This window comes from Artibeus jamaicensis, unplaced genomic scaffold (genome assembly GCF_021234435.1).
Source record: "Artibeus jamaicensis isolate MK-2021 breed Jamaican fruit bat unplaced genomic scaffold, CSHL_Jam_final contig_525, whole genome shotgun sequence".
Lineage (NCBI taxonomy): Eukaryota > Metazoa > Chordata > Mammalia > Chiroptera > Phyllostomidae > Artibeus > Artibeus jamaicensis.
In genome coordinates this window covers 3,483,602-3,498,141 of record NW_026521874.1, presented here as the reverse complement: position 1 = coordinate 3,498,141, position 14,540 = coordinate 3,483,602, and the positions used below count along the sequence as shown (strand labels likewise).

The window sequence follows — 14,540 nt, the reverse complement described above, 5'->3', positions numbered from 1 at the left end:
GGGGGTCCCTCCCTCCCAGGGACCCCTTGTGACAAGAAGCAGCAATAACGGGGGGGGGCTCAGCAGTGAGCCCTGTGGCAGGAGGGGGGACACAGGCTGTCCCTGTGGCTAGAGGGGGGCCACCCCCTCTTCACAGGAAGGACACAGAGGGCTGAGGAGAAGGGCGAGCTCCCTGCTGGGTGGGCTGCAGGGGGTTCGTCCCACAGTTCTGCACCCCTCCCCCCCTCTTCCGAGCGGCAGCCCCCCCGAGCTCAGTGGAGTAGGGAAACATGGCCCCCAGCGCGAGGCCGCCATCACCGCTTCTGTTTGCCCTCCCGTGTGGGTAGGATGACGACATGCTTTACTGGAGCAAACATGGGGATGGATGGAAGACCCCCGTCCCAATGGAGGAGGACCCACTGCTGGACACGGAGATGCTCATGTCGGAGTTCAGTGACACGCTGTTCTCCACCCTCTCCTCACACCCGCCGGTGGCCTGGCCCAACCCCCGGGAGATAGGTAGCCCCTCCCCCGCCCCCAGCCAGTTTCCTCCCCTCGAAGCCCCCTGGGTCAGGCTTTCCCGCAGGCCCCCCAGCTGCTGCGTGTTGCTGGCTTAGAGCAGGCAGCAGGGGGAGGGGATGACGGGCTGCATGGACCTCTGATGCCTGTGCGCACTAAACGGGTGGGTCTGCAAGTCGAGCTGGCCTGGGCAGCTGTTTGGCCGGTGGCATCACCGCGAGAAGGCGGCAGGCGGTTTGGTCTGAGTCAGCCTCACATTTCTGGTCCTGCCCCCTCGGTCAGGTCACAGGGCCTGCCACTCACTGTAAGGAAATCAGAAGCATTCCTGGGTGGGACCTCTCACCTGGCCGCACTTGGCTGCCCAGTCGGCTCCTCGGGGAAGAGCCCACGGACTAAGGATCAGAGCTGGGCGGGGGGGCAGCTCTGCAGAGCTATTTACGGACTCCTGGCAGTGTCTCTTCCTGACGCTCAATTTACCTTCCTGGCAAAAACTCGCATTCTTTCCTGCTTTCTGAGGGTGGAGAGTAGCCATGAATCCGTGGGGAGGTAGAGATCCCAGCCAGCTGCCCACATTTCTCCTTGGAAGAATCCAGAATGTGAGCAGGTCCGGGAAGATCCGCGCCAGGCCTCTCACGTGTTCCTACAACTCTGTCTGAGAAAGCGGAGTGGTTCCTCTGTCCCCTCTCTGCTTCTTGCAGCCCATCTGGGGAACGCAGACATGATTCAGCCGGGGCTGATCCCTCTGCAGCCCAACCTGGACTTCATGGACACCTTCGAGCCTTTCCAGGGTGAGGACGCGGGGCGGGGAGAGACACAGCTACCCACGTCTCCCTGCCCGGGACCCAGAGGCCCAGGGCTCCCCTGTCGCAGAGAGCCCTGTCAGGATGTGCGAGGGCGCGGGAGGACTAGAGTGTTCCCAGGGCCAGGTTCTGTTTTGGTTGTAGCTGCACGTTCTGGGGAGCCTCTGGGACATGGTTCCCTGGGCAGCGGGTCTCATGCTCACTGCCTCCAGCGCTTCTGGCTGGCCTGAGACCCGGAGCAGTTCCCTCTCTAGGCAGCAGAGGGCGCTGGCCACACGGCTGCCTTCAGCGGCTTTCATCCGTTAGAACTGGCCCTTGAGCTCCCGCCGTTGTAAGTGGGGGTGGAATGCGGCGCCTGGGAGTGTTTCAGAGCCCACACTGGTGGCCGGCCTGTGCAGCTCCAGGGGTTGCGGGGGGTGCTCTCTGGCCGTGGCATCGCTCTGGGTAAGGTGGGGGGTCATCGCCTGATTTGTTTGCCTTTTGATCCAAGGCTGTGGTGGGCACAGAGCTCAGAGGGCCCCGGTGTTGTCTTTCAGACCTCTTCTCCTCTAGCCGCTCCATTTTCGGCTGGATGCAGCCAGCACCTGCCTCAGCACCTGCCCCAAATCCCAGCAGCCCACCTGCTCAGGTAGACGAGGCTGGGGAGGGGCCCGGGGCTGGTCATGAAACCTCTGCTGCCGGGGCTGGCAATCGGCAGGTCCACACAGTCCTGTGCAAAGCGCCAGCAGCTGCAAGATGCAGTGCCGAGCCCGAAATTATCCAGCACTCCTCAGAGCGCCCCAGAGATGCCTGCGGCAGGAGGCCGGCTTTGTAAACACAGCCGCCCGCCGGAGGCTCCCACGGCCTATGCGTGGTGAGCTCCGCTCTGGCCGTTTCAGACGGGGCCGGCAACAACGAAGAAAAACGGGGTCACGCGTAAAACGAAGTTCTGTGCCCTTCATCCACCCAGCAGTTGGCAGGGCTGGCTCGCCAGCTGCTGTGGCTGCGGAGCCAGCGAGGCAGGCCCGTGCCTGATGCGGTCCTCGGGCAGGTGCCGGACCCTGTTGGATGCCAGTCGCCCAGCCCACCTGCCCCCCCGGGCTCTGGGGGGCGTCCCTGTAGCGGTGGAGATGGGCCTGCGCAGGCGCGTCCACAGCGTTGCCCACCGAGGAGGAGGCGGCCTCTCTAGCAGCTGACACCTGAGCCTGTCCTGAGGGAAGCCCCAGCGCAGCTGCGAGCCAGGCCGCCTCTGCTCTGTAACCGAAGGTGGCAGGGACTTGGGGGGACCCCTGCTGGACTCCAGAAACAAGATCCCCCCAGGCTGCGAGCCAGCTGTGTGCAGACAGTCGCCTTGTCTGAGCCCCATGCTGTCACTTAGTTCCTAATGGAAACAGGACCCCGCGGACGCCCAGGGAGACACAGCCGTCTCCCGGGTCGGCAGTAACGGGTGGGGGCCCCACCTTGGTCCCCTGAGTCCAGGCGCCCGGCCCACATTGCTGGACAGGGTGGCGTGTAGCGAGTCACCCGGCCCCACATTCCTCTCTCGCTCCCTCTTCCCTTCTTAGGAGAACATCCTGCCCGCCGCTACCCTCCCCGCCGTGAGCCTGCCCGACAGCCTCATCGCGTCCCCCGCAGCCGCTGCCCTGGACCCCGCAGACAGGCCGGGCTGTGAAGGCGCCTCCCGGCCTCGGGACCCCTTCACGCAGCCCATAGACTTCGGGACCCCCACACCCCCACCCGCAGTCCCGCCGTCTTTCCACCCCGTGTTCAACGTGCCCACGCTCTCGCCCACCCCTGCCCCGCCGCCTGCAGCCCCTGCAGTGCCGCTGGCCCCTCCTCCTGCCTCAGCTCTGAACTCCCCAGCCCCACCCACCTTCCTGCAGCCACAGAAGTTCTCTGGAGCCAGCAAGTCCCCCGCTGTCGCCACCCACACGGCCTCCGCCACCCTTCCGCAGGGCACCTCTGCCCCCACCTTCAGCCCCAGCCAGGGCCTGGTCATCACCACGCACCACCCCACCCCCGCAGCGCCCGCCCATGGCCTGGCACTGTCCCCACTCACCCAGCCACCAGCTGTGGGGCCTCCCCAACCCTGTTTAACTTTTGTGCATCCCAAGCCTGTGTCCTTGACTGGAGGGAGGTCCAAGCAGCCCCCCAAAATAGTGCCTGCTCCCAAACCAGAGCCTGTGTCCCTGGTACTGAAGAACGCTTGCATCACCCAAGGTGAGTCGGGGGGGCCCCTGTCCCGAGGCTTGCACACTTGTGACATGCACATTAAGGTGCGGAAAGAAGCTGGGAAGCACTGCCCACGGTCTGTCTGGTGTTCACTCTTCTCTCCCGAGTCGCTCTCTCAAAGTGTGTCTCCGCCCAGTTTGAAAACACACAGTCCATCATCTCTCCCCATCCCCTTCAGGGGGACATGACAGGAAAAGGTGCCTCGGTGGCTCTGTCTCTCGATGGCCTGTGCTGAGGAAAGCTGTGTCCCCAGGCAGGCAGGGGGCTGTGTGTCTCCCCAGGGGGTCCCCGCAGCGGGGCCGCCCGGGCTCAGCGTGCCCCGTGGCTCACGGCCTCCCCGTCGCCTTCTCCTTGTTCTGGCAGCTGCCTTTTCGGGACAGCCACCCACGGTGATCATGACAGGCCCTCTGAAGAGAGAAGGGGCGCTGGCCTCCTCCGCGTCCCAGTCCAGCGTGCTCATCACGCCTGCGCCCATCGCCCGGGTGAGGGCCCGGCCTGGCCACGGCCTCCTGACGCCCGCATGGTGGCCCCGCTCTTGGGTGGCTCTCGCTTGACACGACTGCTCAGGAGTCACCCCTCTCCCTCTCTGTCACCCCCAGGCTCCCGGAGTCACCGAGTTCCACGGCAGCATCTTGGTGACAGACCTGGGCCATGCCACTGGCAGCCCACCCGCCCCCGTCTCCCGGCTCTTTTCTCAAGGTCCAGTGCAGGACACCCTGGGGAAGGGCGAGCAGGCCCCACTGCACGGTGGCGGCCCCCAGGTCTCGGTCCCTGCCGCAGTTCCCAGTGAGTGTCCCTGTGGCTGGGACAGTTGGGACTTTGTGAGCAGTATGAGCCGGCCCACTCTCAGACTGGGGTTGCAGGCCAGCAGCGAGGCCCCCCAAGCCTGGCGCTGGCCCAGGCTAGGAAAACAGCTGGCCCAGGGCGGGCGTGGACAGGAGTGGGCGTGCTGCCGAGTGGGGCTTGTAAGTTCAGGAACGGCACCCACACCCTCCCTGGAGCTCTGGCCCTGAGCGGCGGTCCTGACCCAGAGAGAAGAGGCACCGGGAGCCCTTGGTGGTGGTTCCCAGGGGACAGCAGCCTGGGGTTGCTGTGGCCCCAGATGTCTCCCCGACAGCTTCCCGGCACTGTCATCTGAGCCCATCGCCAGTGTGGGCCTCTTGTCGAGGAGACTGTCAGGGTGGCCCTGGCTCTACCCAGTGGCCCAGTGACCTCTGAGGAGTCCAGAGGTCAGGGGCACCGTGGAGTTTTAAGGAACAGAACAGATGGCGTGCAGGTGCCTCACAGACTTTGTGGAGACCCCTGGTGCTTCTGGGTGGCTCTGTAGGGAGCTATTAGGTGGGGCCTCCTTCCGGGCTCTCCCACGCTCCCGGGGACCTGCACTTGACCACTCACCCTGCGGCCAGGCCCCGTCTGGCCTCACCTGACCCTGACAGAACCCTCCAGGGAGTTTGCCAGGGGGCCGTTCTCGAGGCTCAGGGTGGGGTTCCGTGTCCTGGGACTGGCTGGGGGGCGCTCAGTGAGGCCCAAGGCTAGCCCTGTGCCTGAGAGGGCTCTCTGCTCTTTCAGGTTGTGACGGCGCGAGCTCAGGGCAGGCCTCGCCGTGCACGTCAGAGCACAGCCCCAGCCCCCAGTCCCCCCAGAACAACTGCTCAGGGAAAGGCTCTGCAGACCCCAAGAACGTGGATGTGCTGAAGGTAGCGTGCGCCTCTTCCGGTCTTGCTTCCCTCGGGAGGGTGGAGAGGCAGGGAGCAAGGAGGCTGTTGGGACCTTTGGGACAGCCACGTCCCTTACTAGGGACACCCAGGCTGCGATGTCACTGGAAGCATGGACATCGCTGCTTTAATTTTGAGGCGAAGCCCGCTTCCTTTGGCCTGTGGAAGCAGCACTGACCCCTGTGAGGTGGCCGAGGCGGCAGCTGGGGGAGCGGGGACAGCAGGCGAGAGGTTTGGGGGTGGCTGGGGCGCGCCAGGTCAGCAGTGCTGGTTCCCCCGCGGGGAGTTTCGGCGCCGTCTCCGCGCTGCAGGGAGGGTTCAATAGAGCCTCCCACACACACACAGCCTGTCCCCTTCTGGCTGCTGTGGGGATCGTCCGGCTTCCTGTCACCCTTCCCCTTAGCTCTGACCGGTGGCCCGCTGCAGGCTCCAGTCTGCCCCCCGGCAGTCAGCAGCCGGTTGTGGGCGGAACAAGGGGCGCCTGCCCTGTAGCCCAGCCCTGGTCACAGTGACGGGCCCCCGCCCACCCCTCAGAACCGGCAGATGAAGCACATTTCAGCCGAGCAGAAGAGGCGCTTCAACATCAAGATGGGCTTCAACACCCTCAACAGCTTGATCGCCAACAACTCCAAGCTGGTGAGCTGCCGAGGGCCTGGGGCGGTGGGCGCCGCCGGCCGGCCGGGCACCGCGCTGACCCCTGCCCGCCCGCAGACCAGCCGCGCCATCACGCTGCAGAAGACGGTGGAGTACATCACCAAGCTGCAGCAGGAGCGCGGCCAGATGCAGGAGGAGGCTCGGCGGCTGCGGGATGAGGTCGAGGCGCTCAACGCCACCATCATGTGAGGCGGGCGCCTGTCCCCGTGTCCCGGGCGCGATGGTGCCTCTGTCGCAGCAAGTGGGCACTTTGTCCTCCCCCTCCTCCCTGGCCCACGTCCTGGGCCTGGGGACCCCACGGCAGGCTGGCCCTGCCTATTCGCCGCCTGGGGCCCACATTTATCACCAGCCACTCCGAGCTTTCTCTGACTCTTCCTGTCCTCCCAGCTCCTGCCAGCAGCTGCTGCCTGCCACAGGAGTCCCTGTCACCCGGCGCCAGTGTGACCACATGACAGACATGTTTGACGAGTATGTGAAGAGCCGGACCCTGCAGAATTGGAAGTTCTGGATTGTATCTTTGGGTTTCCTTTGCGCACCTCACCCCAAACCAATACAGCCAACGCCCACACTCCAGTCCCTTAGAAAGGGTCTCTCTAACCGGCTGTCCCTGAGTTCTTCAGGACAGTAAGGCTGGCTCTCTGCTCGTGAGACGGGGCCCTGGGCCGCAGTGTGCTCTGGGGCTCTTGTCAGCCACTGCCCGGGCTCGGGGCTCCTGAGGGGATAGACCGGCAGTGGGCTCTGGGTCTTTGAGAAGGGGGGACAGTGCCAGAGCCACTTGCAGAAGGACGGGCATTCAGTCAGACACATCCCAGCTGCCAGCACATCCTTGAAACTGTGGGGAGGGCCACAGTCGCTGCTAGACGACCCCGCCCGACTGTAGGCTGGTGTTGGTGTCTCGGTGCGCTCCAGGCTGAGCTGTGGATTCTGGGAGGGAGGTGTGTTCGGGGCACACTCGCCTGGCTGTGCGTATACCAGGGCGTCACCCCGGTGTCGGCCAAGGGGCTTCGGAGTGTGGTGCCCATGTCCTGGTACTGGGACCTGTCCCGGCCAGAGCCGCCCCCTGAGCCTGCCACCCACCGGCCCGGTGGCCAGTCCGAGTTAGACATTTCAGGTGAGTGCAAGGCCCACTCGTGATGTCCAGATTCCTGTCTCAACTGCAGGTCGGCCACAGGCCGTCCTCCTCGCTTCCTTTTCCCTTAACCCACGCACCGCGCAGTTCAGCATCATCATCAAGCCACTGTTTGAGTCCTTCAAGGGGGCGGTGTCCACCAGCAGCCTGGAGGAGCTGCACCGCACAGCACTGTCCTGGCTGGACCGCCATTGCTCCCTGCCCATCCTTAGGCCGAGTGAGTGGGGTGCTGTTGGCGGGGTGGGGGGTGCCTGGGGGGAGGCTGCCACCCTTTGTGCCCTTAGCGCCCAGAAAACTCAGGCCTGCTGCAGCGGCTGTGCAGGCGGTGCCTGGCCGGGAGGGTGGTGCCATGCGCAGCCCTAGAGCCAGAGATGCCAACTGGGGGGCGGGGCGGGGCCTCCCGGCGCCTCTGTGGGTGGGATACAGAGAGGGTCAGAGCCAGGTCCTACAGGTGGGGGGGCCCGGAGCCCCTCCTTGGGCCGGCATGAGCCACTGTGATGGGCGTGTGTGAGAGACCACCTGTGTCCTGGCCTTGGGGGTCTTGGGGTGCCGCCTGTGCCGTGCCTCCAGGCTGACTCCCCCGTCTTCCAGCCGTGCTGAGCACCCTGCGCCACCTGAGCACCACCACCTCCATTCTGACGGACCCGTCCCAGCTGCCCGAGCAGGCGGCGCAGGCTGTCACCAGGATCGGCCAGAGGCCCGGGGAGTCTTAGCAGCGCTTGGACGGCGTGTGTGCACAGGACACCGCGGGCACCCACCCTGCCTGTGGAGTGGAGGCTGCGCCTGCGCCTCTCCAGTTGCAGAGCCTCGGGGCTGCCTTCCGATGCCGCCGGCCCAGCGGGCCGAGGGCACCACGCTCAGGCCTGAAGCAGGTTTGGGTCCTGCAGGTGGCAGTAGCCCGTCGTCGGAGCCCCTTGCTGTAATCTGGCCCTCGGCGACCTCAGTCACAGCCTCCCCTGCCCGTGGGCAGCCCAGACAGAGGAGGCCTCCGCAGTTCCAGCGCTGCCCGCTGGTCTGCCAGGCCACACCTGCTTCTGCAGTCAGAGAACTCGGGTCCTTTCCCAGTGCCCGTCTGTCCCGTCCTGGGCCCGGGCCGGCTCTGAATGACGCTGCACGGGCCCGGTGCGCCCCAGACAGTTGGGAGGTCTCTCTCTTCCTCCCCCCATCCCTGACCTTGTGACAGACTTGGAATGCTGCTCGGCTGGCACACTGCCAGCCGCCTGGGGACACCCCCCCCCAGATCTCCCGCGTGCGAAGGCGGAGGGCGCACCGGCACGTGGGTGAGGATGGGGCAGGTGCAGTGCCGAGTTGCTGCCGCTGCGCCCGGAACCTCCCAGGCTGCTCTGGTTTGGCCCCGCCCAGCGTGGCTGCTGGAGAGGCGTGGTCAGGACGGACTGGCGCCTCGCCACGTGTCAGCCGGACGTGCGGCCCCCCCACCCTGTTTTCTGCCCAGCCGGCAGCGTCGGACGGATGCACGGATGCACGTGGCCCTTCAGGTGTAGCATTTGAAAGACTGGCCCGTGGTGCTGCCACCAGCCAGCTCAGCTTGTCAGCATCCATTCACCTGCGAGGCCCAAACCGGTTCTTGGACCAAAGATGGCGCCACGCCCAAAGAGCGCCCTGCCCTGTGTTTCCAGGAAGACGTTCAGTGTCCACGGGCAGGACTCCGAGGTGGCCGGCCTCAGTTGTCCCTCCGCATTGCCAGGTCAGACAGGAACATACCGAGCTCAGAGTTGATGAGGTGGAGGACACCTGGGGCGTCACTCTGTGCAGTGTGGGCACCGCCGCGGGTGGGTGGAGGGAGGCGCAGCAGGAGGGTGCTCGGGCTGGTCCTGTGGGCGTGCCAGGGAAGGGCGCCCCAACACTCAGGGAGCCCGGCTTGCTTCCCCGTGAAAGGACGTGCTTTTGTTGTCCTGCTGTGAAGCTCAGAGCCAGCTGGCTGTCCTTGGTCCTCCCAGCCAGAGGTGGGGACTGCAGTGCCGGGCGGGCAGGGGGCCCGGTGGGCTTCCAGGGAGCCTGGGGGCCGTGTGGGGGGTTGTCCTCAGAGGACAACCAGGCCATCTCAGCCTCCGGTGGTGGGGTCCTCTCCAGCTGCACCACCACCTCTGCCACGGCCACCGACTGTCACCTGCCCCGGCCTGTGCTCCAAGCTCACACGCGAGCGGCACCTGGCCCCCTCCCCCACCCCCGAAATCGTGTTTACAGGCCTTCCCGACGGGCCGGGCTGGTCCTTCGCGTCCGCTGGGACGCGGCAGGGGAGCCGTCGCTGCCCCCAGGGTAATGCGAAGTCCCCTTCTGAAGGGGAAGATTGAGAGCCCCCCGGGGTCGCTAGGAAACAGGCAGACACGGGAGGCCCGTGGCCGCGAGGGCCCCTCCGCAGACCCCGTGCCTTCTGAGACCTCCAGGTGGCTGCGGGCCCACAGCCGCCTCCCGCCGTTCGCTGGGCGTCCATTTTTTCAAACTCCGTGGATGTAGAATCGGCCTCTCGCTTTTCCGGCCTACCTCTCTCCCTCCTGCTGATGTGATGTTGCGTTCTGTCTAATTGCACGTGTCAGGCTGTTGGGCTGTGTGTGATGTAAAGGGCGTGTGTGTATGTGTGTCTGTGTGTGTGTGCGGCTCGTCTTTGTTCCGAGGTGTTTGCTCAAACCCCTTCTCTTGGTGCTCTTGCTCACCACAGCTCTGGGGCTGCGACGCTGCTCCCCGCTGCTCCGGTGGCCGAGTCTCGTCGTCCGGGGTCCCGCCTGACGGGTCTGGCCAGCCGGTCCCCAGGGCCTCTGGCTTCCATCCCAGGGTCACCAGCCAGGGCGTAGGGGAACCGAGGCCACTGCCAGCGGCCTCCGATGGACACTGGCCGTGGGCTGTCGTTTGTTTACACTGCTTTTCACGCCCACTTCTGTCCCTGCTCCCATAAAAGACTTAAAAATGCTGACATGCTGATAATACGGAAACCAAACTGAAAATGAGAAGAGACGCTTCTGTCTGGCACACACGAGTCTGCAAGCGTTTCTGTGAAATCTTTGTGCCATCAGCCTCCTGCGCGCTGCGGCGCTTTCACAATGAGTGGGACGCGGCAGGGCCACCACGGGGCTTTCTGAAAAGTGAAAGGCCCGTCCCTCCTGTCTCAGGCAAGTGACGCCCCAGCTGTCGCCCCCTGGAGAGGACCCAGACCCTGTGGCAGATTGGCAGCTCTGGGGGGCTTTCACCTCTCGAGGGAAGCGGGTGTTGGCGGAAGGAGGGGCGGGGCCCAGGGCAGTTTTGTGTGTGGGGGGGTCTCCGTAGGAGGTGGGACAGGTCAGTGGTTGCTGGTATGTCCTTGGGCACCCGACTTTCTTCACTTCCTGTCCTTGTGACCTGACCCCACTTCCCCCTTGCTGAGGTCAGGCCTGAGGGTTTGGTTTTGTTTTGCTGGGGCTGATAGAAACGTAAGCTTTGATTCATAGGGGATGTGGGGCGCAAAGGGTGTCAAATCCTTTGTCCTACCCCAGGAAAGGGGTGCAGTGGTGAGTGACATCCTCGCACCCCACCGCTAGGAAGGGCCACGCACACGTCTCCCTCCGTGCCCAGTCCTGGCTGCCGCCGCCCGCCTAGGGGAGTCTCCTGGGCGGCCGCAGGTCCCCTCAGTGTGTGCGGCTGGTGCACCCCCTTGGTTCAGGTCTTTCGTCCTGCTGGGTCCAGGTGGGCTGGCTCAGCCCGTGGCCTCATCACCCTGCCCACTGTCTGCAGTCCCTTCCCCTCCAGGGTCCCCTGGTCCCTTGGTGGTCTTTGTCCCACTGTCTCGGGTACCCATCGGGCAGCTCTTTCTCTCTGGAGAGAGAATTGCCTTTCCCGAGAGGCACGCTGCTTCCCGCAAGCTATGCGGTAGGTGAACCCCACCAGCTCTGGCTCCTTAGATCTGCCTTGGCAGAGTATCCCTCAGCTGGAGCCTGGTGGGGACGGGGGTCTCGAGGATGCCCCGCGGCAGCAGGCCCGGTGTGTGGGCTCAGCCTCACGCGGTAAAGATGTTCCCCAGGTCTGAGCCCCCAGGTATGGGGGGAAGGGCCCAGAGGCGAACATGCTGGTGCGCCCGGTGCAGCAGCTGCCTCGGTCCCAGCCGCTCCGCAGGGCCTGCTGGTCGCAGGGGCTCTGGGAGCACCCAGAGGTCCTCTGCCCAGATCAGGAACCCATTTTCTCTTCCTTCTGAGGACGAGGCGCTCCAGGCTCACCGCCCAGGCTGTTTCTCTGTCCAGGCTGTGGGAGTTGGCCTTGGAGACCGAAAAGGGAGCTTTTTTATACTGTTTTTTGGCTTTGCCTCTGTGTGTATGTGTGCACTTACACAAGCTGGTGCGTGTGTGCGTGTTACTGGCATTTTATGTTTGTGAAGTTCCTTTCCAATCACGTAGCAAAATTCAGCTACATCTCCCAGTTCAACTCTCAGTCCCACAGTCGACCGTGGGCGTCACTAATTAGAGAAATTCTCTTCCGAGTTTCTGAGCAGAGGCTGCTGCTCTCGAGAACGGGGGTTGTGGAGGGTTGGAGACTGGAGACGCTGGTGTTTTGCACATTTCCATGGAGTTACGCCCTGCAGGTGGACAGTCTGAGGGCCCCTGGGACACAGGGCCGGGCCGAGTGCCCATAGCGGTGCCCGAACGCAGCCGCGCCCACTCCCTCGCCTGCCGCGTCACCTGCCAGTCCTCACGGCCCAGAAAGGTGGCTGCCGCTCGCTCACGCTAACCCGCAGCCGGTGCGCCCCGTTCGTCCCTTCCCCAGGTTTCGGTTCACTGTGTGAGCTCGGTGGCTGTGCCTGGCTCCTTCAGGACGCGCTGCCCGGGGCCTGAGAACCAGGGGTCAGAGGTCAGAGGCCGCCCCAGGGCAGCCCCTTCGCACGTCGCCACCAGCTGTACTCAACACTACAATGCAGTTTGAAAACTATATTTGCATCTGAGACAATAAAAATTCATATTTTGGTTTTTTGGAAAAGCCTGTGGTGTGTGGTCTCCTGTGCTGCCCTGTTGTGCTGGGGGTGACGGCCAAAGGAGACCAGGACGGAGCGCTGCCCGCAGCTGCCCCCTCGCTGCAGCCTGGACTGGAGGCGTTGGGGTGAGGGTGGGCCTGAGGCAGGCAGGGGTCTTGAGGGTGCATCCAGGAAGACAGTGGTCCCCAAGGGAGGCCGGGGACCCACATGTGACAGATTCCACCTGCGACCTGGCCAGGCAGGCAGAGCTCGGCAGAGCTGGTGCAAACTGCCCGTCCCCTCCCCCGAGACACAGGCGGGCGGCCCCGCACTCGAAGCGGAGGTCGGCATCTGCGTGGCCACTCCGGCCCCGCACTGAACGGGTCCTCCGGTGGCCCCAGGCGGCCGTGGCCTCTCTGCCACCCGATGAGTCCAATCCCCTGGGCAAAAAGTGCCAGAAGTTGACCAGCAGAACTGTCCCTTTGTTGTGCTCAGAAGATTTTGATGATCTAGAAGCTTCTCTTTTCCATACCCTGCAGCCTGCCGGCGCCCGAACGGAGCTGCGGCCAGTTTCACTGACCAGTGGCCAGTCCAGTGTGTCTCCACTGAAACTCATCTGGTCGAGCTCCACGCCTCCCCCAGGGAAGACGGCACAAAACAGGGCCCAGGGGTCGGGGGCCCCGGAGCAAGGGGGTGGTGCGTGCACCCGCTGGGCCAGGAGGAGCCAAGCGGCAGATGTCTGCCCGGCTCCTGGCTGGGTTCCGTGTTCTGTAAGGAGGGTGCGTGGGGCTCAGCGTGGCGGAGGCGGCAGAGCCGGACAGGCCATGTGTGGGGGACAGTCGGGTCCAGGGGGAGTGAGGCCGGCGCAGGAGGTCGTCCCGCTCCTCCCCCAAGCCTGAGCCCCCGGGGCCCGCCCCACCTCGGGGCAGTCCCCGGGTTGATGGCGTGGTGGCTCCCACTTCACGGGGGGAGAAACCATCCAGGCCAGGCGACGGGTCTGAGTGGGAAGCCAGAGGGGCCATTTCCATCTTGGTTTTGATCTCTCCAGGCCCCAAACCCGACGGGACCCTGATGTCCTCCCCTCCCGCAACGCCAAGCCCTGCAGTTTGCCCTCCAAATGTCCCCCAAGGACACTGCCCTCTCTGCCACCCCCGCCACCATCGCCCAAGTCCCACGTCACCCTCGTCACTCAACCAGTGCCCGAGAGGGTGCCCTTCACCCCGTTCTCCCTCACGGCCTCACAGTGCGTGTGAGCTCGGGAACGTCCACGGCTAGTCCTGTCTCCCCGCCCCCCCAGAGTGCGGGGGTGGGACCCCGGCCAGACCGCAGGTGTTGGGGTGTGAGGGGCAAGCGGATACGGGTGTGGAACCAGGTTTCAAGGGCAGCTCCTACGATTACATATGTAACCTAAAAAGTCAGCTTTTGTAATTCTGTCATTAGGATTCGATCGGATGAGGATTCTACGCGGCGTTTGAAAGCGTCCCGTCTCGGTTGTGGACTGGGCTCTACAGAACAGAGAGTAGCGTCTCCATTTGCCACGTCAGGGTCTAAATTCAGCCTCTCGGGGCTGGTGTGACTGTGCTCACCCTAGGTTTCCATAAGGGCGCTTTTATCTTTTCTATTTCAGAAAATCTGCAGCGTGCACAGAAGCAGAGCCGTGTAATGCACCCCTGTAACCCGGCATGCATTTCATCAGTGGTGACCGAGGGCCGGCCTTGTCTTGCAGGCACCACGCCCCGTCCGCCCCCAGTACCCTGAGGCCAGCCCCAGGCCCCCTGAGGATTGTGGGCAGTACCCGCGGTTTCTGCACGGCTCCTAGAATTGCCGAGATGCCTGCCCTTGTGGCCGCTCACAGGCCCCAGAAGGGCTCATGCAAAGCTGCAGAATCACAGTTCATGAGAAATCTGGGGAATGAGGTGTTCTGATTGATCAGATTTTCTGTTTCACCGAGTTATTAGCTCAAAAACCCTTCATGTTTTAAACCGGGGAAAAGCTTTCTGAGATAAGCGTCTCCTTTCCTGCCTCGAGGGGTGAGAGGCAGCCAACCCTCTAATCGCGTGATCTAGTCTGGCTGATGCTCGCCCCTGGGGAAGCGGCCCCACTGCCCGCTGTTTCCATGACAACTCTGCGGCGGGCCTGGGGCCAAGTGCACAGGAGGTGGAAGTCTTTCCCACCCACCCCGGAAGGAGCCCGGAGTCCAGCCCTTGGGTGTCTCCCCAGGCCCTGGCCTCCCCCCACCAGCACCCACCAGGCATCCACCCAGTGTCCCCTCTCCCCAGTCTTCCATCATGGAGTGCGGAGTTCAAACTTGGCTCAGGGAACACAGTGGGGACTGTACTGGGGACAAGAGGAGGTCTGTCACTGATGGGGGTCGGTGGGGATGTGTGAGGAGGGGCAGAACTGGTCCTGGGATGGGGTGGGGGGTGGGGTGGGGGTCAGGGACGTCCCTGTCCATGGTGGGTGGCACCCGAGCCAGGAGCCAGCAGTACAGACAGGGTTAGCCTGGCAGAGCGAGGCAGGACTCACCTTTCCACCGGCAGGCAGGTTACAGATCTGTGCCCCGCCTGCCGGGCTCCCCGCTGTGGTCTCCCTTCCGACTCTAC

General features: G+C 64.3%; 1 protein-coding gene across 3 annotated transcripts in view; it reads left to right on the top strand.

Moving 5' to 3' along the window:
* The window catches only part of MLXIP (MLX interacting protein), a 41,281-nt gene extending 33,086 nt beyond the window's left edge, over window positions 1–8,195 (top strand). For 2 of the 3 annotated variants that reach the window (XM_037160867.2, XM_037160868.2), the window contains exons 6-17: window positions 327–498; window positions 1,197–1,286; window positions 1,835–1,926; window positions 2,843–3,497; window positions 3,873–3,991; window positions 4,109–4,295; window positions 5,079–5,206; window positions 5,759–5,860; window positions 5,936–6,063; window positions 6,266–6,389; window positions 7,095–7,224; window positions 7,599–8,195. In XM_037160867.2, the coding sequence (XP_037016762.2) occupies window positions 327–498; window positions 1,197–1,286; window positions 1,835–1,926; window positions 2,843–3,497; window positions 3,873–3,991; window positions 4,109–4,295; window positions 5,079–5,206; window positions 5,759–5,860; window positions 5,936–6,063; window positions 6,266–6,389; window positions 7,095–7,224; window positions 7,599–7,720 (2,049 nt within the window). In that variant the 3' untranslated portion in view covers window positions 7,721–8,195. The remainder of the gene's footprint in view (window positions 1–326; window positions 499–1,196; window positions 1,287–1,834; window positions 1,927–2,842; window positions 3,498–3,872; window positions 3,992–4,108; window positions 4,296–5,078; window positions 5,207–5,758; window positions 5,861–5,935; window positions 6,064–6,265; window positions 6,390–7,094; window positions 7,225–7,598) is intronic. The other variant, XM_053669622.1, reaches the window with a different exon arrangement.
* Window positions 8,196–14,540: the final 6,345 nt, after the last annotated feature.